The 26,457-nt window shown below is 52.7% G+C and overlaps 1 protein-coding gene across 5 annotated transcripts in view; it reads right to left on the minus strand.

Annotated features, from left to right (window-relative positions):
* GRK5 (G protein-coupled receptor kinase 5) overlaps positions 1-26,457 on the minus strand; it is a 192,765-nt gene that overhangs the window by 43,452 nt on the left and 122,856 nt on the right. For all 5 annotated transcript variants that reach the window (XR_005654559.1, XM_039870872.1, XM_039870871.1 and 2 more), the window contains 2 exons: positions 14,994-15,106; positions 4,618-4,695 (listed from right to left, as the gene is read on the minus strand). Coding sequence is in view for 4 of the 5 variants with exons in the window: in XM_039870872.1 (XP_039726806.1) it covers positions 4,618-4,695; positions 14,994-15,106 (191 nt within the window). In the remaining variant the exon portion in view is untranslated. The remainder of the gene's footprint in view (positions 1-4,617; positions 4,696-14,993; positions 15,107-26,457) is intronic.

Here is a 26,457-nt window from a genome sequence, read left to right on the forward strand (position 1 = left end):
CTGCCTTCGTGTTACATCTCCAATGGCTTTCAGCCCACTCCAAAGCCCACCCTGGGCCGCGTTCTCTAACGGCCCCCAGAACAAAGCTGGCCATGTATACAGGGCAATGGATACAGGATTCTGGGCAGGGTCCAAAGAGTGGACTTGCCTCTTGGGAGGGAAAACTTCAGATCAGGGTTTGAGGAGCTTCACTCCACGGAGGGTGAGAATTTGGCTCCGAGCATAAGCTTCGACATCGAGCAGGGACTTTCCAGCCAGACTCCCAGCAAATACATCAAGTCAGAGCCCGGGACACAAGCCAGCCAAGTGTCAGCTCCACAGAAAGAGACACGAGGCAGGAGAGGAGAGGGGACCGTGGAAGGAAGCTTCCAGGGCCCCCTTATTGTCTTAATCGAACCAGCTGGCGATGAATGAGTGCCATGCGTCCAGCACGGTGCTGGGGCAGGGGACACCAGAGAGAGCAGATGCCATCCTCTCTGCCAAATGAACTAATAACCACGTCACCTACAGCAATGACTCTCATCCTGTGCTCTCCGTCCTTCCTGGGCACCTGCACCCACTCAGTGACTCAAGATGGAAATAAGAGAGTCACTTGGGACTCGTCCACGCCCCACACCTGGCTGGCTCCCGGAGCCCCTTCCTCCAAACATTCCCTGTGCTCCGTATCCCCACAGCCCCTGCAGCGGCTCCCTGAGTCAGCTCCCACCTTCGGTCTCCTCCTCTTCCTTCTCCTCCGTGTGGTCAGAGGGGTCGCCCTACACCGCACATGGCACGCAGAGCCCTAGTGCTCCCCGCTGCCCTTGGGATGGTGTCAAAGTCCCCACCATGGTTTTCCAGGCCCTGCCACCCAGAGGATGCTGTACCCCCCACCTTCCCCTCCTACAACACTGACCACCCCACGCTTTTCCCGCCTCTGTACCAGGGTTTCTCGCCCTCAGCACTACTGACATTTGGGGCCAGATAACCCTTTGCTGTGGGGCCTGTGTGTTGTAGGAAGTTCAGCACTGTCCCTGGTCTATGTCTATTAAATGCCAGTCGCTCATCCTCTCAAATGGGTCAATCAAAGATATCTCCAGATGCTGCCAAATGGGAACCCCCTCACCCCCCTGCCCAAGGGGACAAAAATTCCCCAGGGGAGAATTGCCCATGAAAGGCCCTCATCCTCCTTTCCTTTCATCTGGGCCTGACTTCCTCCTCCTCCTCCTCCTCCTCATTATCATGTTAAGATTTGGTTTAGCCGCATCACCTCCCAGAAGCCTCCCCAGCTCACCCAGAGTGGTCCAGGGGCAACCTCTCGCAAGCCCCTTCCCCACTTCCCATCGCTCAGTCCCACCGCTGCTCCCGTCACACGGCATTCGACTGATCTGTTGATGTGCGGTCACCCCCTTTGTAAGGGGGGCCCCTCAGAACCCCCCGCCAGGCCGTGGAAGCACTGACTGCATGAACCTAAAGAAGCATAACAGAGCAGCACACTCAGAAACCACCCAGGGAGGCGCGATGGCTTCTCACCAGAGGCAGAGGAGGCTGTGGGCGGAGCGGGGACACAGAGGGAGAAAGATGGAGGGGGTCACACCGGCCAGACGAAGGGCCTTGCAGGGAGCAGGCTGAACAAAGGCAGCGAGGTTCGGATGTCAAGGTGAGACTGGGAAATGACGTGGCTGGAGCCCAGTTTGGGGGCTGTGGGAGAGGTAACGGGGGAAGAATGTTAGAGCAGATAGCGGCCAGGTCATGAAGACCTTGCGATGTGTTCTGCAGCCCAAGATGTACTCAGCAAGAAGTGAAATTTGAAAGAGAAAACCGAGTTTTATGATCATACAAGTTTAGGAAATGTTTTGTTAGCAGTCAAACAGGTTTCTGTATTGCAGGACTTCTCAGAGCCTTTAATATGCTCACACGCCGAGTGAATCTTTACGAGGGGGAAATGCGGCGTTGCCCACACATAGTAACTGACCATGGGGGTGTTTTTTTTTCCTCAGAGCCTCGCAAATGACCAGCGTCCCACGCTCTACCCTTTGGAAAATGCTGCTTGAAGCCAAGACTCATGAGCTGCAACTTGAAAGGGGCCCAAGGTAAGGACGATCTGGGTTTGGGGACAACGGCTGTAGGGGTCGTTCCAAGACCTCAGAGCCAATGCTGGGGCCTCGGCCACTAGCTCAGCCCCCCTCCCAGCCCCTCACTCCCCAGCACTGAGAAGTGAAACAGGCTGCTGAGAGGTGACTACAGGAAGGGCTGGGGAGGCAGTGCAAAATTTATTGTAGGAAAGCAGTCGGCCCACGGGACTGCTCCCACCACCTCCCCAGGCCCCCGGGCCATAACATATGGTGTGGTTTAAATTTTAAAAACTGAGGAGTACTTAAGGAAAAAATGTTGGCAGGCTCTGAGGTACTTGTAAACCGTCTGAGCTGACGGAGAGTCTGGGCCGCCCCCACCTCCCCAGCACTGAGCAGGAGTAGAGAGGTCTGGAGGGCCCAGGTTGGGGTCCTCCGGCAGAAGCTTCTGGATGAGGCTGGCCAAGGCGGGAGAGGGAGAAGTGGCCCCTACCGCAGTCCATGGATGGGCTGAAGGAGCCGACGAGGCTGGGCAAAGAACCAGTCCACCCTCACTGAGATCGGCTAGGCCAGCAGAGCCCGGGGGTGGGGGGACGTGCAGGGCAGCAAGGGGCAGGGGCAGAAAACGGTGCGTCACAGGGGACAGACCAAGGAGTCCCGGGTTACCGCGACCTGGGCTCAAGCCCTGGCCCCTGGCTGGGTGACCTGGGACAGTGACAGCCCCCCGAGCCTCCCCGTCCTCATGGGGAAGGTGGGGCCAACAGAATCACATCACGTGGTGACTGCGAGGACTAAGTGAGACGGCGCCTGGACACAGTGGGTCCTCGACACGTGTTAGCTGCCACAACCGCCACCGTCTGGAGGGAACCCAAGCAGGTGAGCAGCCCCGAAGGGGCCCAGATGGAGAGGTGGACGGCCAAAGCCGAGCCACTGTGGAAACTGCCTGCACAGAGGGCAGCTGAAGGTCCCACCAGCCGCGCCCACAGCAGCTTCCTCCCCATCGGCTCTGGGAGCCGCCCATCAACAGGGCTGTCTCTCCTCGTGTAGAGGCTGGAAGCATCACAGAACATCCAGGCGCCTGTGGCTCCCTGCGGTGCTCAGCCAGGGAGCTGGTGTTCTTGCAGCCCCCTGGGGTGAGGGAGCTACGGCGGGTGCACACCCCTCGTGTCACCCTGGGTGCAGCTGGGCAGCCCAGCTGGGGCTGGAGCAGCTGCTGTATGCGACCTGCATCCTTCGTTCCACGATCCCACCTGTGTCTCCTGAGTGGAAGTCAGCGTGAGTAGCTGCAGCATCCACGTTTCAGTGACACCAGCCACGGGAGTGAGTGCCACCAAGGTGGCAGGTGCTTAAGGCCTTTTGAATTCAGCTGATTAGGAATTGAATGATCGATTAATACTCTCGGAGGGGCCGGGGGCTGCCCTCCTTCCGGGGCTAAAGGTCAGCTCCTGGGAGTCTCTGTGCCTTGTTGGCAACACAGTCCTCGCTGCCTGGAAGCACCCCACCTCCTGCTTCCCGTTGTTTGGTCTTTGTCTTGTGACTCCCTTGTCACCCCCTCCGTGTGGGCTCAGAGAGGACAGAACCTGTGACTGTCCAGTTTGCAGGAACCGTCTGCAATGATCTGCTCAAGCCTCACCCATCTTGCAGCAAAGAACACTGAGGCCCAGGAAGTCCTTGGTCCCACGGGGAGTTAGGGGTAGGATGGTTTCCTGACCTATGTGCCCGAAGCCACCCCTGCCACATTGTGTGGACAAACAGCCAGGACCTCGTCACACAAGCTATGGTGACCTCCGTCTAGTGGCAGCCTGAGACATGGGGAGCCCCCTTCCTGTGGGACCAGTGCCTAGTGTCCAGGTCCAGGGTGAGGACGAAGCCACCACTGGCCCACAGGGGTGCAGGACACGCCCAAAGCAGTTTGCATGCAGGTGTCATCTCAGGCTCTCCGGGCCTCTGGGAGGCGGGTCTGGCAGGGACAGCCACTTTTGAGAAAGGGAAACTGAGGCCCAGAGAGGGGGCATGACTTGATTGCACACGTAGAACACGGGGACCAGAACCCAGGCTCCCGGGCCAGGCTCTCTGAACTGGATGGAGAACACATTATCTGTCAAGTCGGGGGTAAGAAGACGTGAGTTCCAGGGCCTCCAGGACCCTGGGGGTGGGGGTGGCGTTGCCTCTCTTCCTTCAGCCATGACGGGGTGTTCCTGAGGTGGGGTCGGGCGGCCTCTCGCCCTTCAGCACACTCCAGAAACCGCTTCCGAATACTCTGCATTCTAACGTGTTCAGATGACATTGCCTCTGCCAACACAGCTGTAGCCACCCCTTTCCCTGCTGACCACCCTCGGGCCCTTCCCCACCTCACTGGCCTCTCAGAAACACCCGCACTGGCCTGGCCTCGATCACCCGCTTTGGCCCTGCCAGGCATGTGTGCTCTCTGGGGCAGGCCGAGAATTCTGGATCTCTGGAGACCAATGGCAGCCACCAGCCGGGTGCCTTCCCGGCAGAGATCTGGGGGCTCACATTCCTGGATAAGGCCTCCCATCCCTCTTGCTGCAGGGCCTGGGCAGCCTCTTACCTTTGGGGTGAGGTACTTGGTCATAACTTCCTTCCCTTTTTCTCCCAGTTTTTCATCTGGAGTAACTTCATATTCTGCCTAAAACAAGAAGAAGGAAAAGAACCATCATAGATGTACTCATGAGCTTCTTATAGTTCCAGAACCTTGGAGGCTCTTGGACAACACACCCTGGAGGTCACCTGACCAATCCCCTCCTCCTGCAGGGCAGAGCGCCATCCGTGGACATGTGCTGAGAACAGCAGCTCTCCTCCCTGGCTGCACGTTAGAATCGCTGAGGAGCAGACACTGGCCCGTGGGCCCCGCCCCACCAACTGAGTCAGACCTTCTGGTGATGAGGGCCAGGCATCCAGGCAGCCAGAGTTGAGAAGCACCGACTTAGATAAATCGAGGGAAGCCACTGAAAAATAGCGAGTCACCGAACTGGAAGGCCCACCCGCTAGAGGCTGCCTTAGGTCACTCAGACCTTACAAGTTGCGTGACTTCAGACAATTTTCTTAACTTCTATAAAATGCAGATGGAAAAGAATGTGATAAAGCTCTTAGCCCAGAGCTGGGCACATAACACTCGGTTAACAGTTGCCATAATGATCACCACCGTTATTACACCTTGCAAGAGAACAATAATTTGGAGGCTTTACTTTTTTCAGCTTATAAATGAACATACAGAGGCTGCATGTTCAGATGCTCTTATCTGAAACTCAGACAAGCCTAGGTAGCGAAGTGGGAGGAGGACCAGGGCTGCCATAGCAACCCTTCATCCGCATCTAAAGAACGGGAGACGCAGTAGAGCGTCCGAGGTCATCCAAGGGGAGGTGGCGGGGCTGGGACTTGGACCTCCAAGCCTGGAGCTCTTTCTCAGCGACACCAAGGAGTTTAGGACTCCAAGTCGCAGGCCAAGCTGGTGGGACCTGGGCTATAAGGAAGTGAGGCCTCTAAAAGGCGGCCTTTTTATGTCCTCGACCTAAAAGGCTCCTTCACTCGCATCTGATGCATTTGCCAAGTGGACAGAAGGCCTGGCGTTAACGAGAAGCCTGGTTAAGCTTGCCTTTCTCATTTACACAAGAGAACGAAACGCAAATTGTTTATAACCACTTCAAAATCTACCAACCAAGGATTTGTCAGTCTTGGTCCAGAAGTACAGCTATTTCAAACGAGTCAGAGACAATGACATCAGCACAGAGCGAAACTCCTCCCCGGTCTGTCTCACTGTAGAGGTAGACACCCCAGCTCTCCTGGCCCGGTCTGGGCACCCTCTCAAGCCAATGTCTAGGGACCCATTTCTCCGCAGGCCCGCCCAGAGAAAGGCCTCTGGGAGGAAAGAGGCAGCTTGGAGATGTAGAGGCAGTCCGGCACACTTCCAAGCAAAGTGTGTGAGTTTCCTTTTGTTACCATTTCTGTCGTCTGATGACGAATCGAGATTCGACAATTTTCTCCAAGGAAGAAACGTTGCCACTATAATCATTTGAATCACAGGACTATGGGATGGTGGTTCTGGAAGGAATCGACCCACTTACTATACAGAGCTGGACGCCGAGGCTCGGAGGAGTGAGGGACTGGCCCAAGGTCACAGAGCTGGCCATAGCAGAGCCAGGACAGAAGCGCAGGCCCTCTGACCCCCGCTGGTCACCCGCCTCAGCATCTCTCTCTCCAAGGGCCAGTGTCCTCACCACTACGATGAGCCCGTGGGACGGATCATTTCTTGATGATTTAATTTGATTGATGACGTCTTGAGTCCATTAAAGGAGAGAAGGTAGCTCTTTCTCCTTGAGTTTTTCCTGTTATCTTCTCCTTCTGTGCTCCCCAGCAGCCCCCCAAAACTGACACATGTACGCGCACACACCCACACACAGTATGGAGTAGATTTACAGGCTTACCCAACAAAGTAGGTATTATTCTCAATTTACAGATGAAGAAACTGAGGCTCTCAGAGGTCACATATAACCAGTTCAAATACGACAGAGCGAGCAAATGACAGGGCCGGGAGGTACGTCTGTACAGGGGTGAGAATCCTGGAGCACAACCGACCACCCTTTTTCTAGGGCGAGGAGAGAAGTGTCCACTGTCCTGGAACCCCTGCCCAGTGGTCTGGCACCATGGGAATTTACCCAGACTGCTTTGCAAGGCCCAGGCCCTGGGCAAATGGCCGACCACCTTTTGGGGTAACTCAATCTCATGCTGGACCCTGGATTTGTACTGTCCCAAATACATCTGTGAAGTCAGCTCTATTTAACCAAATGGAGGCCTGAGGTTCACTAATCAGCCTCAATAACCAGCTGAAATTATTTATTGCTCTAGGTACTGAAACCCACGTTAAAAAAAAATAACATTGCTTTCAGGTCAGCTGCCTCCCAGCAGAGGCCTGGCTGGGCAGCTGGGCGCCACAGTTCCACAGGGAGGCAGCCGGGAGCACGCGGGGACAGGCATCCCGGCCCGGGATCAAAAGGCCTTTCTTTGAGAGTCCACATCAGGTCACCACCACTTGAGCAGCATTTGTGTTGGGAGGGAGAAAACCAACAGAAGGCTTCCAGCTGGGCTTTCCACACTGATTAAGTCACCTGGAGTGACAGGCCATGTTTCCACAGTGATCCCTGAGAGGGGCTCATGGGGGACAGTCTTGAGAGGCCACCTGCAGAGAGAAGGCACCGTGGCGGCTCATCCTGGTGGGCAGACCTCAGGTAGATCACACTACCCAAGGCGGGGGACCACCCGGGAACCCACTGCTATGCGGACACCCTTGCCCAGGTAGTGGGCACAAGCTGCTGGAATCAGCTTAAACCAGAAAACATAAGCAGCAAAGAAGAGGTTGGGCCGCCAGCCTAGAATATTATAATTAGAGCTTGGGAAATGGCAACCAGACAATATCTTCAATGACGAGAGGTAAACCACATGCAAGGCATGGCCCTGTGACCTCCATCTGTAAGAGGATTTCCTCCAGCCGGAGAGGGTGGTAGGCCTTATCCCCTCCCCCAGCACAGGGGACACACACGGTCCCTCCTCTCTGCTCTAACGCCCATTTGAAACCTTCTTCTGCCCAGAGCTCGACCCTAACAGCCAGAGCACCGAAGAGCACTTATGCCAGTCATGCGGAGGGTATTTCTCTTCCCCAGATACATCTGAGGTACCAGCCTAGGAAGGTACCACTTACTGAGCCTTCTCTGTGCACTGTGATTTACACCAAGCACAGGCATAATCTTTGTGGAGGAGACGCTGCTCTAACACAAAGACTAAAATACTACATTGAGTTTAAGGCAACAGGAATTATTTATATATCTGTGATAGCCAGAGGTATAAGGACATCCTAGTTTATAAACCTGATAATTCATTTTCTTGGCCTGCTCTCATTGCATCGTCGATCTTAGAAAATGCTGGTGAAAATACATCCTCTCTGTTACGAAGACAGATTTCCTTCAGATGGTTTTTAAAAACATGAAGATTGCAAGCTGGCAAAAGGGGACCTGGCATAGTCTCAAAGCAACTGGTTTAAAGAGCGGAGTCTGAGCTGAATTCCCCTTGGCCTCCGACTGACTTTAGATGTCACCTCCTTCTCCCAGGAGACTGTCTCCTGCCCTGACAGGATGATGAAGTCAGAGATGCTATGAGGTCTTGCCACCTCCGGCTTCTGTAATTAACGATGTGGTCAGCTTTTCCAGAGTCCTCACGGCAGGGGCCAGTGACGCGGCTGGCTGCTCACCACGGACCTTTCTGGAGAAATACCCAGCTCCGCCCGCAGTGGCCTTGGTGACTTGCCTGTGCTGACCACGGGGGCCAGGGTGGTCCTCATTCTCTCCTTGGGAGCTACTTTCCACCATGCTGCAGGGCAGGTGAGAATGAGGGGGGGAGTTATCTGCTGGCGCCCCCTCCGCCTGGGCACCATGGGCTCCCGCACCCCTCTTTTGAATGCCCAGCTCCTGTGTGCTGCTGCCTGAGCAGACACTCTGACCTCTGGCCGCCATCTGAGGAGCCCACTTGCGTCTGGGTCAGGAAGGAATTCACTGGCCTCCAAAGGGCAACAGATGGGACAGGACCAGAGAAAGAAGGGAGGGAGGAGTGGACCACTGGCCATGGTGGGGCACAGACTGAGAGTGGTAGGAGTGACCCTAAGGTGATCCCGTAGCACCATAGCCACCAGTTTGTTAGGCATGTTCTGCTGGGGCACATGCTAGAAAGAAGGAAGGAGAACAAGGCCGTGCACCTCTCTCGGATGGAGGCGATAAATCTGCCAGCAGCTGTCAGAGGGCTGTGTCGTCACCTCCTGTCTGCCCGTCATTCTCCTGAGAGCCTCGGCCCTGAGTGGCTCTCCCCCACCCTCCACTGCCCAGCTGCTTCTCTTCCTCCCCCAGCCCCCAGAATTATTCTCTGTCCTCATTCCCTGCCTAGGCTCATAAGGCCACCATGCAAAGGTCTTTGACTCTCTCTGTTACTCCTTCGGTTCTAAGGGGAAAGAAGCCCACCGGAACCAGGTTCAGGTGAAACTGAGATCTCTTGGCTCCTGGAATCCAAGGATGGGTTGAGCAACCAAACTGTGGAGAGATTGGAAATGTAGCTGGGCCCAGAGCACCAGGAACCAAGGATATGAGCGCCTCTGAAACCCACTCTGTGTGCGTGTGTGTCCGTGTGTTTGCATGTGTGCCCACGCGCGTGTGCCAGCCTCATTCTCTTTCAGGGCTCACGGGCTTGCTCCAGTGGTAGGAAACATGGCAGTCAATGGCTCTCGGGGTTTTTACTCTAAGCCTTCTCTACCAGATAAGTGTATAAAACTCAGAAAAAGGCCTCAGGCTCCTCCCTGCTCCGGCCAATGGTGATTTGGGGGTGACATCATCAGGAACGTGGCAGCTTCTAGGGGAGCCATGTTTGGAAGCATGGGTGGGGCACCCAGGAGAACCCCATCTATAAGTGGTACTTTTCCAAGATGACCATGCTCCCAGGTTCTGGCCTTACCAACTGCTGGAGGGTTTCTATGTCCATCTGAAGAATGATTACCTCCCCCCACCCTGCCTCTTTTGGGAGGTGTCAGCAGTGACAGAAAGACAAAGACAAATACTGGGTATTTGTCTCTTCTCATGAATATGAGAAGCAGAATACTTAGTTCACTGGGTGAGGTATACCAAATCATTTTACAACACGATTTCAAGATAACCAGGCATATCTAAAGCTAGGTGAAAGCTTATTAATATCAAGTTATTTTCTATAGTTCTGGGCTAATGGAGTGCCTTTTAGCATTTCCTGATACGAGATTTCATTAGTTTTAACCTCGTGTTTGTCATTGCCAGGCTCCATTATTAAAGATGGAGACTTTGATCATCCTTGCTCCTGCTGGTCACGCTCTTGAGGAGTTTCTTTCCATACTGAATAGGGCTAACCTGTGTAACCATTACAGCTACCATGGTCTCTCGGGTCGCTCGCTCTGGGGAAAGCCAGCCATGTCATGAGGATGCTCAAGCAGTTCCCATGGAGAGGTTCACGTGGGAAACAACTGAAGCCTCCAACCCACAGCCAGCACCAACCTGCCAGCCACGTGCATAAGTCTGGAAACAGACCAAGCCTTCAGGGGAATTCAGCCCCAGCCAACATCTTGACAGAACCTTTGAGAGACCTTAAGCCACTACTAGCACCTCGGTCAACCATTTCTAAATCTTGACCCTCAAAAACTATGAGATAATAAATGTTTATTGTTGGTTCAAGTTGCTAAGTTTTGGGATAATTTCTTACACAGCAGCAAATAACAAATACTTAACAGGCATCTGAACTCATAGCAAGTATCACTTACTTCATCAAAACTTTTTCTTTATTTTTCGATCTCTCATTTAATGAGATAGCGAGCTCCATGAGGGCAGGAACCGACTTCTCCTGCTCAGTGTGTCGTCCCCACCTGCTGGAGACATCGATCACTACGTGTGGAGCAAGTCTGCTTGAGGATCTGCCGAAGCGCCCCACCTCCAAAGGGAAGAGACCTGAAAACCAAGCCACACCCTAGTGTGGGGACAGGAGGGTTTCAACGAGCCACAAGGCCATCAAGGCTCCCGGAAAACAGGTTCGAGAAGAAGCATGTCAGCCTTTAAGAAACCCATGGCAAGACCCTTTTGGCCGGTGGAGGCCAACACTGCCTGGAGGCCCTGACCAGCTGAGAAAACCTTCTTTACCCTCCGGATGCTAAGCCTGGTCGTAGTCTTGACTTAGGTCACTGACTCCATTTCTCAGAAAGGCAACGGGGGCGTCCTTCTCAGGCTCCTAGAAGCCCCTCGACGACCAAGGGCTGAATTACCCCTGCAGCCTGGTGAGTGATACGCAAACAGTCCCACCGCTCCCCAAATCACCCACCCCGGTTTTAAACAGCCACAGTCTTCTGCTCGACTTGAGAAACTCAGACATGAGGACTGTGCAGGGGAGCAGCCTTCCCTGCGGGCTGCATCGGAGCCTGATGAGGACGGGTTATTTTTAATAAACTCCACTTGGTAGAAATTCCACACAGAGGTGGGAACAGAGTGGATGGCGCGGGCCAAGCCCGGGCGCGCCGGGGTGGTGTGCAATGGCCAGGACAGCGCCACCTCCTCCCTTCTTGGCGTTCCAGTCAGGATGGAAGGAAAAAAAAATACGTATTTCAGACAAGAATTGCGCCAGCCCTGGAAAACTCAATAAAGTCTTCATGCGTAAAAGAGGCGTTCCGAAGGCCGGTCATTTGACGTCAGGATGGGTGATGAAAGGCCTCGCTACTTCCCAGAGATGCAGGCAAAACGCAAGGGGGTGGGGTCAGCCTCTTGTGAGTGGCAGCTTCGTTAGGGCATATGTAAAGAGCATTTGTCACGTCAGCGCAGGGAGCCAGACTCACATTTCCCAAAAAAAAAAAAAAGCTCCTGGACAGGCTCAGCAAAAGGGAACGTCTCCATGACCAGAATGAAATGGACATCCATTGGGTTTTTTTTCTTCTTCTCAGACTGACTATAAGCATCGAATAAGACACAAGGCTGGAAAATTCCACTGGCTCCCGGGTTTACCATTGCCCCGCTCTGCCTCATGAACTCTAGACGGGCCCCCAAACCGCCGATGCCTCATCTCTTCCAAACGGGGAGCAGCCTTGGTCCAGATCTGTCTTTGGGTTTTGTCTCTTCTCCATCCACATGCATCTCCTTGGTGAGCAACTCCAGCCCATGGCTCTAAATGCCAGCCCTATGCTGACAACTCCCCATTTTCTAATACCAGCCCAGACCTTTCTCACAAAGTTCAGACTTGAACACCCTCCCCGCCTCAGACATCTCCACTTGGGTGTCTGATGGACATCTCGAGCCGAGTGTGCCTAAAATGGAGCTCCTGACCTTCCCCCAAATGAGCCGCCCTGACTCTTTCCTCCCAGTTGCTCAGGTCAACTCTTCGAAGGCATCTGTAACTCTCCGCTCCCATCCCCAACGCATCAGGAAATACTGTTCATTCTGCCTTCAAAACATGCCCAAATCCACCCACTCTCACCGCTGCCAACTGTTTCCATGTGGCCTGAGCCACCACCAGCTCTCACCTGCTGCAGCAGCCTCCTATCAGAGCTCCCCACTCCTACCCTTCCCCCCACTCCTACCCTATTCCCAACACGGGGGTCAGAAAGTCCTTTAAAAACCTAAGTCAAACCATGTCGCTGCTCTGATCAAATCCCTCCAGTGGTTCCCACTTCATTCAAAGTCAAAGTTCTCCAATGGCACAAGGTCTGGCACCACTGACACCTCTGTCCTGCTCCCTCCATTCCAGCGAGGACTAAGGTCAGCCTGGCAAGCAAGCACCACCACAAGCAGGTGGTGGGGCCAGAACGAAGGGCCCAAGAAAGACCCAGGGGAAGGTCAAGCATGAAAGGGTGGGCAGGGGGCTGTCAGTGGAAGGCCTGGTTAGGTCAGCCTCAGAACTTGCACTCTGACCCTGGACTCATAGTACAGTCCTAGGAAATTTGAAAAATGCCAATGTCTGCTACAAATATGGCCAGTCCAGTGGTAATGAGCATCCCTCCTGCCAAGCTGGTCTCCAGGTACCATTTCCCAGGAAGAGGGGCTGGGGCTCCTTGGAGAAAGGACAGACTCTAGGTGTAGGGCAGGAAACATACAAGATGGGCCTGGAACATCACTTTATGCCACAGAGCCAAGAGTCTGCCAGTGACGGCTGGGTTCCTCTCAAGAGATCCGAAGCCAATCTAAAGAGCTCCCACTGGCTAATGGTGCGACCACGGAACACCAGTAAAGATAATGACTGTGGTGCATCCAAGCGCACATGTTTAAATCCACACATTTAAAACTCTAACTGGTTACTGCTACTGGAGGATGCTTTGAAAACACAAGTACAGGGGAAAATCATCAAGCACTTCCTAGTTGAACTTTACCGCTGGGTAACCAAATAATAATCAAAAGATGTTTCCTAGTTAGCAAATGAAGAGGAATGATAGACTTAGAATGTTGCCATGTTGCAGCCCCTAATTTATCAACAGATTTAGATATTGAATATCAACAGCTGCTGCCATCTTGAAAGGAATGGCAACCAGATATTATATGTCTCCTGATAGAAGCACATAAAACCACTTATGAAGTTTGTTCACCTGCCCCCAAATTGAAATGAATCTGTCTCTAGATTCAATGAGCAATTCACAAGGAATACAGAGGAAACTATTAAGTGACACTCAGGGATGAGCGTGCAACATTCAGAGTATGGGAGGCTCTTCTGGATGAACAAGGGAAGATAGTTAGAAACTGTTAAAACACGCATTTATAAAAAGTATGAGAAAATCAGAAATGGGAACAGTGACTGATATTTGATCATAGCAAGAATTATTCTTTTAGTTGCGGTAATGGTACTGTGGTTATTTTTATTTTTGTTAAAGAGCTCTCCTCCTTTAGATACATACTAAAATGTTCACCGATGAGACACGTAAGATCCACGGTGAAATGCTAGAGGGGAGGAGATGGGTGAAGCAAGACCGGCCGTGAGTTCATAATTGTTGAAGTGGGGTGAAGGGTGCATGGGGGTTCATCATACTATTCTGTAGACTTTTACTTTTTACAGTTTGAAATTTTCCATAATAAAAAGTTATGAAAATACCAGGTCCCACCCCTGAGATACAAATTAATGAGTCTGGGCTTCAGCTTGAGTACTGGTATTTTTTTAAGGCTCCCAAGTGTTTCTACTGCTCAGCCAAGGTTGAGAACATTGTAATCACTTATAAGAGAGGTGCGAAGAGCCTGCGCCAAGACCAAGGCAGAGGCTAAGGAGGGGAGAGGTCAAGGAGCCAAGCGCATGGTCCTTGATTGGATGGGGAAGGGATGAGGGACAGGGAGGGGTCAAGAACAATGCAAGTTTTCAGGCTTGGGCGACTGTAGGATGCTGGTCACAGGAACGGAGAACATGTCAGGGCTGGCAGTTTGGGGAGCCTGGGGGGAAAGTTCTGAGTTTTTTAAGACATGTTGACTTTGAGAGGTGCCCATGCGACTTCTGCTGGACACATTCAGTGGACAATTTAGCTCGTGAGTCTAGAGAGCCACATTAAAACCCATAAGAAGACACAGAAACTTGGGCCCCACAGGGCCGTCTCCTAAACCAAGGCAGAGGCCAGGATGGCTGCAGACACTAATGGTTTGAGGGCCTCTAGGGAACAATAGCACCTTGGCCCCCTGAGCTGAGAAACGGGGTCTGGATGACCCCACTCCTTTCATGGCTGGTTTCCACCCTTTGCCTTGAATAGAAACCCAAAGGGTAGTCAGCCAGGTCGAGGTGCCCTGCCTTCCTGAGTGGGTGCCGATGAACTCCTGCGTATTCCCACATCTGGTCCTTAAAACCCACGCAGATCAGTCAGCATTTGTTAAACAAGCGAACGACCAGTACGTTCGCAGGAAGTCCCCATGGTGTCAATCACGGCCAAGTGTGTGAAGCCAGCAGCTATCAGATTGGCTTGAAACTGCTAACACATGTTCATTCCACGAACGTATACTGAGTGCTTGTATGTGCCAGGTACTGTGCTAGGCAGGGGTGAACCAGAAGCCCAGGGTCCTGGCCTCAGGGAGCTCGCTTTCTAGAAAATGGGTTCTCAGCTGGGGGAAGAGGCCACAGAATCCAAGAGCGACTTTGGGGTGTTGGGGGAACTATATAACTTCCCCAGGCCCGACCTGGTATAACTCAGGCTCCCGAAATCAGACAGCTAACAGGGCCTCATGTCAAAGCAGCATCAAGCGAGGCCCAGAGCAGGAGGTGGCCTACCCATGGTCACCCAGCAGTTGCAAACCTGGAGACAGTCTACATTCTCGAAGTCTGCAGTGGAGGTTTCTTGAGCAACAATTTTATTCTTCACCGTTCTAAACCGTGCAGACAAAAACGATCACTGACACAGAGGACCAAAGACAGCCCCCCTCAGGGACTTACCACTGAGTCCAAGAACTGGATGTAACACTCCAGCCCAGGTCTTGTTTCACAGAACTGCCGGAAAAGTAGCCTTCCAATTGGCTGCTTGTCACATAAACTGCAGTAATCTCTGTCTGGAGACAAGAAAAGAATAATGTGGTAAGACCCAGGCGAGGGTCAGGCAGGGCACCCGCCCCCCCCATCAGCCCACACCTGGATCTAACGCCGCAGATGGATGGAGAAAGGTGACTGGCAAACTCTCAGGACCCCTTATTTATCTCCGGACTCTGCAGACTCAGAGGGGTCAAGGTCAGTGTAGAAGAAGGCACCAGTTACAACCCAGCCTCTACACCCCAGCCCACCTCCCCTTTCTGATGCCCTGATTTCTGTATGGAGATGCCAGCAGTTCTAGGGACTATCATTGGCCCCTGGCTGGCCAATCGGCACATCGCATTCCCTGATTACACTGACTGGATAAGGGTGGAAGGCAAGTAACTCAAGCCAGTTAAATCAGGGAGAACCATAGACTTTGTCGGGTATACTGAGCAGAGGTGTTTTCTCTTCCTCTGGATGCCGGGCGCATGGGGATGAGGCCAGAGTCTAATGCAGTGTTCTTGACACTGCACAGGAAGCTGCTGTGAGCATGAGGCTGACACACAGAGGAGGTCAGAGCTGGGAAAACTAGAAGCAGACTTGGTGCCCTGGTGACGTCATGACTCTCCGGATCAAACCATGCCTGCAGCCCAACCACATCTGAAAAACTTATTCATGAGCTTTGTTTAGTGCAGTTAAAAACATTTTTTAAATTACTTGTAATACGAAGCATCCTAATGAATACAGTAAAAAAAATTTTTTTTTCCATTCTTTGCCCAATTGGAGCAAAATCCTGCATTTTCCAGCCGAGTCTATGAAAACCCTGCATTTTCCAGCTGAGGAGCTAAAGGCACAGAGACAGAAAGTGATTAGGCCGTAGGCATTCAGTAGCCAAGAGAGCTCTGAAGAGGAGGTGCAATGCCAGACTCCAAGCCCAGGGGCCTGGAGACCAGGGGAGGGTCAAAGACTTGCTACGTGACTCTAAGCAATTCACTTGTCCTCTCTGCACCTCAGTTCTCTCTGAAAAATGAAGGAAGGCACATGCTGGGAGGTAAGATGGAGTGGGGTGAGGTGGGTCCCTTCTTGGCTCTTCCTGCAATGATTCTGCGAGGGGCTTTCTCTGGCCATAAAGATGCTTAAAGGACTGACTGAGACACATTGCCTCGAACCACCTCGAGCACTGAAAATTAGCCCTTTGATTCCGCAGCTGCACCAGAAACAGTCAGGTGGTTTTGTGGGGAAACCAGGAAGCGGGGTGAGTTAGACTTTGGTTAGGAGAGGGACCTGGATGGAAAGAATGACTATCCTAGCCAAATGTAGAGGAAGAACCAGAACCATTGTCCTTCTAGGGGGCCTTTTTCTGGAGACAGGAATACGACAGGAAATATGAACACAGTCAAGATGCCAACTCACTTTCATACCCAAAGAGCTTATTCACAGGGAGGTCAAGTTCTTACTTATAGGGAGATTGGGGGCTGTGAGCATGGGTTATGGAGCTAAACAAGCTGGGTTCAAATCCCAGCCTCACTACTCACTGCCTGTGTGAACTGGCTTAACACTTTTATCCCTCAGTTTCCTCATCTGTAAACTGGGAACAATAATCGTACCTAGTTCCTAGGACTTTCACGAAGATTAAATAAGACAATGCATGGAAAGGACTCAGACCAGAGCCTGGCTCATAGGAAATGCTTAATAAACACAATCTATTACCATCGCGGATGTGGACTTTTTGGTCTGTTCCATCTCCCTTCCTTTAGGGAACCTCCTCTCCCGGAGTCTATAAAAATCCAGCCCAAAGTTGTCAGGGAACCGGCTCCTCCCGAGCCTCGGGAGTGAGCACATGACTCAGTCCCAGCAATTCAGAGTCCTCTGCCTCACGGCCACAAGGATAGGTTCATTGAGACCTGAGTGGGCCTTGGAATCCTTCCAGGGTTTTTGCTAGTACTTCCAGGAAAGACATTTGCTCATCTCTGGGATGACAAGGCCTTAAAACTGGTCGGCCAAGAGCTGCCACCACGGTCTTTCCCACCAGGCGGTGAGAGCCCACGGAAAATGAAACCAGCACAGGAGGAGGAGAGCAGAGTAGAGACAGAAACCTGGGGCCATGATATCACAGGAGCCCCTGAAGCAAGCCTGCCGGGCCAGCCCGGTGCCTGCACTGTTATCCACCCGACAGCATCTTTGCTTAAGCCAGAGCGTGCTGAAGATTTGTCTCTAGGCATACTGGCTGGAGAGTTTTAAAGCCATTTTTCCTTTCGTGGGTAAATTGCCTGAGGGCAGAAACTACTTTTGTAGGAATTCACTAGTTTTAAGCATACAATTGTTTAAGAAGGCACTCAAACATTTCTCATTCTCTGAGCGGATACTTTGATCAACGTGGCCCCCTGCTCAAGTGGTTTGGAGGCTGAAACTAGCCTAGAACTAACCTTAATTCAGTCTACCTTCCCATTCACAGATGGTTCCCAAACAGCCACTCCAACAAACATTTAACCCACCTCAATGTGTGCCAGGATCGGTGGGGGAGGGGGTGGGATGTCGTCCCAGCCCCCAGGGATCTCAGATTCTGTTGGAAAGGGAGTGTGTGGGTGGGTGAGCAGACAAGATCCCAAGTGACAGCAGTAAAATGTCAAGTTAGATGAGTGTTATCGTCACAGCGGGGAGTCTGGGAAGAAGGGAGCCCAGAGCATGACAGGTCTGTAGCCCGCACCTGTTAGTATGACGCCCTGCAGACACAGCCTGCGGACTCACTGCCTCCCACTCAACCTGATGCCCCAAGGTGAGACAAACGAACTTCCCCTTCCTTTCCCAATCAGCCGAGCTTCCCCAGCACAAACACAGAAGGAAAGTAAATTACCTTGTGTCAAATTCCAGTTTTATTCAATTACGGCAGAGAGCACCGCATCGCTTATATGATTTGAGCGAGGTCCCCCCTCCCTTTCCAAAAGCAATTATGAGATTTCATGTACCGTATTGTGATTGCTTAAGGGTTCATGTGTCAGGATTTTTTCTCTCCATATGGCGTTTGCTGTCAGTATGGAAACAAGGCTGTTATAAACTCACAGCACAGTAAACACCATGTGATTCCGACACAAGCTGTCAGCACCTCAGTTCCGGGCTGCTCCCAGCTGTATAGAGGATCCCAGGCAAGAAAGCCCCTCATTGAAGCGCAGGACAAAACAAAAGGATCACTAATCATCTATTTGGATTCTTTCCTCTGCCTTCAATGAAGATAAATGAGCTTATCTTCTGAAGAAGCACCACCACGCCAACCACCAAAGCAAAGTGCAATGTTTGCGGTTTCTTTAGAAGTGGAGAATGAAGCCATAGAAGGGAAAAGATGAATTTGGGGATTAATCAAGGTGACGGGAAAAGGGGTGAATCAAAGTTCTGGATGCATCAAGAGCCAATCAAGGTGCAGGTCACTTCTAGAGTCAAAAACACTGACGCTGGAAGCATGACGAGCTCCACAACACATCTTCGGGGTGGGCCCCTTTTGGTGGTTTTCTACAGAAGCCGGCCATGGCGTCGGGATCCAGCGTGGAAAGGCCCTGCCCACAGCCCTTCTCCGAAGTGTGGTCTGTTGGGGTTGGTGGGGAGAGCATCCGGGGGCAGAAGCCTTTTCTGTCTAGATCTCCAACAGGATGGGACAACCCTGAGATGCTGGGCTCACAGGCATGCACTGTCCCCGACACACACCGTACACACACACAAACCATCTCTTCTACTATAAGACGATCCTGCTTTGGGCCACATGCCTCATCGATCCTTTCCTCCAAGCCAGAAGGAGTCTGTTGTTACATAAGATATGAGGGCCATCAGCGTCCCCTGCCCCCAAAAGTATCCAATCATCTAATCATTCTAGCTTTATTCTTTGAGGTCCTTCATTCATTCAACAAACTCCCTTCCAAGGTCTCCTGCTGTTTGATACTAGAAGTTTCCTTCAACTTTGACTCTCTTCTTGAAGTCCACACCTGGGGATCTGTGGATGAACAGGTGGGAGGAGACACACCTTATACACACTGGCAGGATAACAATCCATTAACAGGCTTGGAGTCAACAGCTGGCTGTCGGCTGAGACCAAGAATGGGAGGTGGCCTTTGTGATGTTACCTTTGGCCTCAGCTGGAGGAATAGAGGTCTGGTGGACATAGCAAATGGAAGCAACGCCCAAAGGAAGGTGGTAGAAAAGGGGGTCTAGGAAGCCCATTATCAGCTCTAGGACACTGAGCTGTGCCCTTGATCAAGGGGCAGAGTGCCTCAGGGAGGGGCTGGGGCCGGCCCACTGTGCACACAGGATGGTGGTGAGGCTGGAAAGGCGGGCTGGGCTCGGCTAGGAAAGGGCCGGACTCCAAAGGAGACTGGAATGGATTCTCCGCGCCACTGGGACATCCATGATCTCAGAGCATAAATGATTCAAGCACAGTCCACAGAAAGGGGCACAGGGATGCTGAGACATCTCCGGAGGTCGCTGCCTTGGGCAGGGAGGGCGCAGCGCCTGCGTTTGGGATCCTGCCTTGGTGAAGAGCTGCACTACAGAAAACCACATGTGTCGTTTGTTTCTTCGAGGGTTTGACACCTCTCGAGCATGCCCGCGGCTGGCCTGGGAAGACAGGAGGGCCACACCTTCCTGTAACGCGCTGAACTCCAGCCACGCCCTCGGACAGAACCGTTTCTTCCCCCGGAAAGTCCCTTTAGCAAGTTGACAGGCACTGGCTGAAGCCCCGCTGGTCATGCGCCCTGGGACCTGTCATGAGCACCCTTGAAAGCAGACGAGGCACCACAGGCTTCATCTTTGCCCTGAGCAGTGCATATGCTTGCCGCCCGGGGCAGGAGGGAGCCACATTCACGGGTAAGCTGGGAAGAGCAGCCACGGAACAAAACTGCATAAAGCAGGACTGCTGGCGATGGGCACACTGCCCTCGTGATGCTGGGTTGGTTTTGGGGTGGTGCCCATGGGACAGCATGCTGCGGCATGGGAATGGGGGTGACAGGGTCCCTGAAGGCAGTGCTGGCAGGGGAGAGGTGCGTGCTGGGGAAGAAGATAAAAGTCAAAGCCAGAGAAATGGGCGAGAGGTCGGGGCGAGCGACACGGAGGAGCCACACGGGGTGCGGGGAGTGGGGGTGGTAAATCCCCAGGTGAGAAGCCAGGAGGACATGGAGAAGTGTGGGGCATGGTGTACTGGGGTAAGAATTCAGAGCTAGGTCTGTGGCCACTGCAGGTAGCCTTCGAGAATGGCTGATGGTGTGTAAAGTTTCCTCGAAAAAATAAAAATGAAACTACCATATGACCCGACGCTCCCACTTCTGGGTATTTATCCAAGAGTATTGAAATCAGGATCTCAAAGAGATATCTGCACCCCCACATCCACTGCTGCACTGTTCACAATACCAAGATGTGGAAACAACCCAAGTGTCCATCAACGTGTGAATAAATTAAAATGTGGTGTATACATCCAGTGGAATATCATTCAGCCTTAAAAAGGAAGGAAATCCTGCCAGGTGACAATGTGAATGAGCCTTGAGGACATTATGCCAAGTGAGAGTAAGAAAAATGAGAAATAAGCCAGTCACCGAAGGACAAATACTGCATGGTTCCACTTACATGAGGTATTTAAATGTCCAGCTCATGGAAACAGTGGAATGGTGGCTGCCAGGGGCTGGGGTGAGGGGTCAATGGGGAGCTGTTGTTCAATGGGCATCAAGTCTCGGTGAGGCAGGAGGATCAAGTTCTAGAGATGCACAGCACTGCGCCTATTGATAAAAACACGGTACTGCGCACGGTCAGCTTTATCAAGAGGGTGGTGCTCTCACCGCCATAATTTTTAAAAGAGAAGACGCCTTAAAGAAAATGGACAGAAAGCGACGGGTTGCTTGGCGACGGGAGATGAGGCACGAAGGGACAGGAATCAGTAACGGAGGCGGGATCAGCAAGCAAATTTACTTGATAACGAATGTAACCGAGAATGCACACGCAAGTGTGCAAATATGCAGCACACAGCCAAGTCACTTCCAGCCCTTCCCTGTTCGGATCGGGCATGACACCAAGGCATCGACCAACAGAGTGCAACCAGACGAGGGGCCAGTCCTCGCCACCACCTGGCGATGTTGCTGAGAGCCCCTCCTTGTCTCCTGGCCTGTTCTCATAATGAGCTACTGCTGGTACCACCCCCTCAGGCCCCTTGTCAAGGACATCCGCTATAGACTAAATGTTTGTGTCTCCTCCCTAAAATGCATATGTAGATACCCAATCTGCAATGTGTTGGGATTTGAAGGTGGGGCCTTTGGGAGTAGGTTATGAGGGTGGAGCCCCCATGAATGGGATTAGTGCCTTTATTAAAGAGACCCCTGAAAGCTCTCTCATCCCTCCCACCATGTGAGGACACAGCGAGAAGATGGCCATTGACAAACTACAGTGCAGGCCCTCACCAGATGTGGAATCAGCCAGCACCTTGATCTTGGTCTTCCCAGCCTCCAGGACTGTGAGGCTGTTGTTTATAAACTTCTGTTGTTTATAATGCACCCGTCTGTGGAGTTCACTCACAGCAGCCCGAATGGACCGACTCGCTGTCCAGTCTTGGGCAAGTCCCTTCATCCTGCCCCTCGTATCACCTGAGCAGTACGTGTGAGCGCCTGGCCCAGTCTTAGGACACAGCAGGTCCTATGTAAACAGCTGCCGATCAGACAGGTCATATCTCTTCTAGAAGATTCAAGTAATGGTGACTTTTACTATTCTGAAGATGCAGGGGGAAAAAAAATGAGATGTAGCTGGTGAAAGGGGGCCTGACTGCATCAGCACCAAAGAAGGAAAAAGCCGCTCCGCCCATGGCTGAGCCATTCCCCAACTCCGAGCCCCCGGAGGGCAGGGTCCAGGGCTCTGCAGGCCTTCCTCTCCCTAGCTTTGAGTCTCCCTCTCAGACAGAAGCCACACGTGTCCTCACAGCACATGGCCGAGGTTAAAATCTCACAACCCACAGTCAATTCCTTTAAGGCGCATAACCCCCAGTGGGACTTAGAAACAGGAATGATATTGATAGTGGAGATAAATAAATGCTGTCACTGTTTTCATTCCTTTCGAGTGACATGAAATGGGAACATATTTTCTTAATTAGGAGCTTGTGGTATGTGGCCGCTTGGAGGGCAACCAGATTTTCCCAACTGAGGGCCAGGACACAGGCAGCCAGGACGGCCTGGCTCTCCTCAGATGGCCAGGAACCCAAGTGACGAGGCCACCCTCCCGCCCCGGCTCAGAGAGCTGGCGTTGCTCCTTCGTGGACGGGGAGCAAGGAGAAGTCATGGCTGGGGGCGGGGAGCGGGGTGCTGTCGATGACTGAAACCTGCTCGAGACTGTTTTCCTTGTCGCCCCAGGCACTTCTTGAACTTGGGCCAAGGAAAATGCACGTTCCATTTCAGAAGTAAGAGCAAGAAACGCAGCTTCCTGAGGAAATGGAACCGCTAACACCCGAGCCCTGGAAATAAAACCACGTGTTTATTGGGCACGGCAGAGGGGGACGGACGGCCTCCAAAAGTGATTCCTGGAGCCATCTCAACCAGCTCGAGGTTTCTCTTACTTTGTTTCATTTCACTTTATTTCATTTACCATTGTTTGACCAAAATACCAGGGTGTTTTCTTTCTTTTTTTTTTTTCTTTTTGGTTTGTTTCCTTGTTTGTTTTTTGGGGTGGTTCCTGATCGGTCCTAACATAATTTAGGAAAATAGATGTGAGGAGACCAGATCAGACAGAGGCCACGCGCCCCCTCCTTCACCGTCCTCCGGGTCTAAAACAATACACAGAAAAGTGATCTGAAAACAACTTTCTCTTAAAAATTCCTGCCAGGGCTGGAAAAAACAACCGGGCGTTTGCTCTGAGGAAAAGGCTCTCTGACGTCGGAAGGGCAAGATATCATCACGGGTAATGGCCATTCCTCACAGCCCGCCTCTCGGAAAGAGCAAGCGAGGAAAAGGGAAACGTTTGGTATTTGGTTAGCAACAGCTGAGTGGGTTCCCATTACTTGAAGAAAGATGTTTTTATGTGAATAAAAAATGACATATGGCACATGACACAAACACACCCAAATCAAGCCCCATCTTCCTGTGCCTTTTGTTCCCCTCATTCTGGTCTCTAGTTTTACTGAATGTCTTATACTTGTCACATGTCTCTGTAGGCTCGAAAATCTTAAGGGTCTTACAAAGGTTGGTGGCACTTGGACAAGCCACATGTAAAAAACACTCAGTTGTAGGGTGTTTTGGGCTGGCCTTCCAGGTGAGGGAGAGAAATAGTGTGTGGGGGGGTATTGTCTGTGGAGAGGTGGGTTGATGTGTGCTTCTGGGGTGCCCAGTATGGCAGCCCCTACCAGACTCTCCTCTTTGGTGAAGGTCCAGGCCTCTGGCTTGAATCCATCAGGTGCAGTCAAACCCCGGGAAACACCTGGTAGTCTGGGAAAGGGCTAGGGGCTGACATGGACAGGACCTGGACAGTGTATGCTGTCACCACAGAGCCCTCCAGGCAATAACCGGGCCCCATAGTCAGGCAGTGACCTCCGCCTTATTCTCAAGGCCAAGAAAAGCAAAGAATTTAGATATTCCCTTGCAGTGGGAATGGGACCAAGAATTAGGTGGGTAAGTGGAGGGGTGATGCGGTGTAGGTGGACCCAGGAAACGGCTCGGTAGACATGGAGACTGTGTAGGGAGCGGCTGGAATGAGCCTGCCGTGTTGGGAAGGGCTGGGGACAGAGCTGGGAACCGGGTTCCAGGCGTGGCTCCTCTACCTGCCATTTTTAAAGGCAGGCCCAAGCCACTGAGCTCTGAGCCCTCTCCTATGTGAGCTGCTCTGTGACTGTGAGCCTCCCTTCCAGGCTAGCACAGGGCTCTGAACGTGACGCCCCAGAGGCACCTGGCACAGCAGCAGTGGTGGCTCTTGAAAATGACAGGCGAAAAGGAAACACACCAACATGTGACCTGTAGTTGTTGCAATTTCTCTAGATTTTCAATATTTTTACAACTGAGGGGAAACCACCTTTTCTAAAAACACAGCTGCAAGAAAATCATGGAGATTAGGAAGGCCCCGGGAAGGTGCTGTGACCGCTACATGTGTCCCTTCTGGGGACAGGGCCCGGGTAACAGGAGGGTGCTCAGAACTCCCCGTTTTACCCTGCCTGCTTGCAGCAGAACCTCCCGGCGAGCTGGGACCAGGCCTGCCGCGGTGCGGGAACCTGGGATGGTAACACTGCCCGTCCCCGACGCCTTGGGCCTTCCTTCCCTCGTGCTCTGCTCACAGCCATCCAGGCGACACCAGCCTCTAGAGCCACGTTCTTTCTACACACTCTTTTCTCCTTGAAATCTCCCTGTGGATTCGGGCAATTGACGTGCCTGGGCCACGCCTCAAACCTCTAAGTGTGGTGCCAGCAGCTTTCAAAGCTCTCGGGCGGTTCCAACACCGCATGAACTGTGAGATCCAGTTCACCATTTTATCCCCAGCATCTGGGTTGGTGCCTGGCCGGGGCAGGAGTGCAGGTGTATATGAAAAATGAGCAAATGATTAAATAAATAAATGAACAAATCAACCTGACGGGAAGCCACAGGCTTCCAAACCGAGGAGCAGAAATCTCAGGCCCACACTCCCTCCATGCAGCCCCCTGCTCCCCCATAGGGAGGAGCCTGGTGGGGACGGAGGCATCAGCGGGCACAGCACTGGGGTCTTTAAGCCCATGCAGCTGCCTTCCCTCCACACCTGCAATGTGCCAGCAAAGTGAGCTCAAGCTTAGAGGCAGTATTTTTGGAAGGCCCAGGAAGGGCGCTATTGTGGGGTCCAGGAGCCCCGGCGTCCACCGTAGCCCTGCCACAGTTAGCTGCATGCCCTGATCCTTCGTCCTCCTCTCTGGACGAGACTTACTCTCTCGAGTGCTTTTCTGATTTACCCTGGGATGACAATGCCTGGCTGCCCTGGCCTGCTGGGGAAGACAGCAGGGAGACCGAGGGGCTCTGACATCTTGGATGCCAGGCCCACCTTGCCATCCAAGGCCCCAGGGACTGACTTCACCTGGAGCTATGAGCTAATGATGCAAAAGCCACAGGGAGGTGGTGCCAGGAAGTGGCTGGGCAAGTGGCAAATAGCGGCCTCTGTGCAGAGAGGCAGCTTGCTTCTTCCTGGGCCACTGGCCGGGGCCTAGCTGCACCGGCTGAAAGTCCTGGAGAAGCGAATGCCTGGGCTGATCTCCGGAGAGTCCGGACGTCTCAGGGTCTGAAGACCTTGGCCACTCTAATCTTCTCGATGTGCTCTCCACCAGGGGCTCAGCCGACCTTGGGGTGTGCACCTCTGGGGACAGAAAGCACTTCATCTACAAGGCGTCCAGCCCTCTTTACCAAGACTGTTAAAAGTCCATTCTCCATCTGAGACCAAACTTCTCTCTCCTACTTGCCCCTTGGTCCTCATTCTTGGGAAGCAGAGGACAAGTGTGAGGTGGCAGTTATTCCCTGCTCCTGGAGTCTTCTCTCGGATACACCTCAGGTTTTCCCAGCTGCCTCATCACGGCTCCTATTAGCCTTGGCCATACCAGGTCTCTGTTTCCCCAGGGGACGGACCACGGAGGGTTTGGCTGCTGGAATCTGATCTGGGTCTTTGGTAATTCAATGTGAAACTATGTCACTCCTTCTTTCAAGCCTTCTTGGCTTAGCTCAGCCCCAGGCGCAAGAGGAACGAGATGTGGGAAGAGATGGACGCATCCGCAGGCACGCAGAGTTCACCCGATGCCCACGTTCCAGACAAGCAGGGGAGAGGCAGGCTGCTTCAGCAGAACCAACGCACAGAAAGCAGGAGTCTCAATGCAGACTTCGCTTGGCTCAGTTCTAGCTCGGGCGTTGGGATTTTAGAGACGGATTTTCAGAGTCCGGTCGAACTAGTTCTCAGAAAGAGGTGGCCTTTGGGTCAGGCAGTGGCCTTCCCACTTTGCCGTCTGATGTGCAGTAACAGAAGTGAGAGCGGCTCACGGGGTGCCTGCTGTATACCAGGCACCGTGCTAGGCACTTTTCATACTTGCCTCTTGCGATCCTCGTAACAGCCCTACGGAACAGGTTCTACTATCGGCATAGTTTTTAGACGCCAAACAAGGAGGCACTGAGAAGGAATTCGCACAAGGCCCCAGAGCTAGCAGGAAGCAGAGATGGGATCTGTACTCAGCTCTTCCTCAAGCAGAACAACCTTTCTGCATCTTTAGGGATCTGCAACAGCAGCAGGCAAGGACCTAGCCACTGAGAGGTGAATGACATCCTGCCAACCTCTGGGAACGAACGCACGGGGGAAAAGGTCACCCAGGTAACCTGAATGTTCCCATGTCCGCGTGTCCAAGGCTGCTCTGCACACTGAGTTCGGGGGCTCTGGTCTCCAGAGACAAAGGCCT

Source organism: Pteropus medius, unplaced genomic scaffold (assembly GCF_902729225.1).
Source record: "Pteropus medius unplaced genomic scaffold, Ma_sr-lr_union100, whole genome shotgun sequence".
Lineage (NCBI taxonomy): Eukaryota > Metazoa > Chordata > Mammalia > Chiroptera > Pteropodidae > Pteropus > Pteropus medius.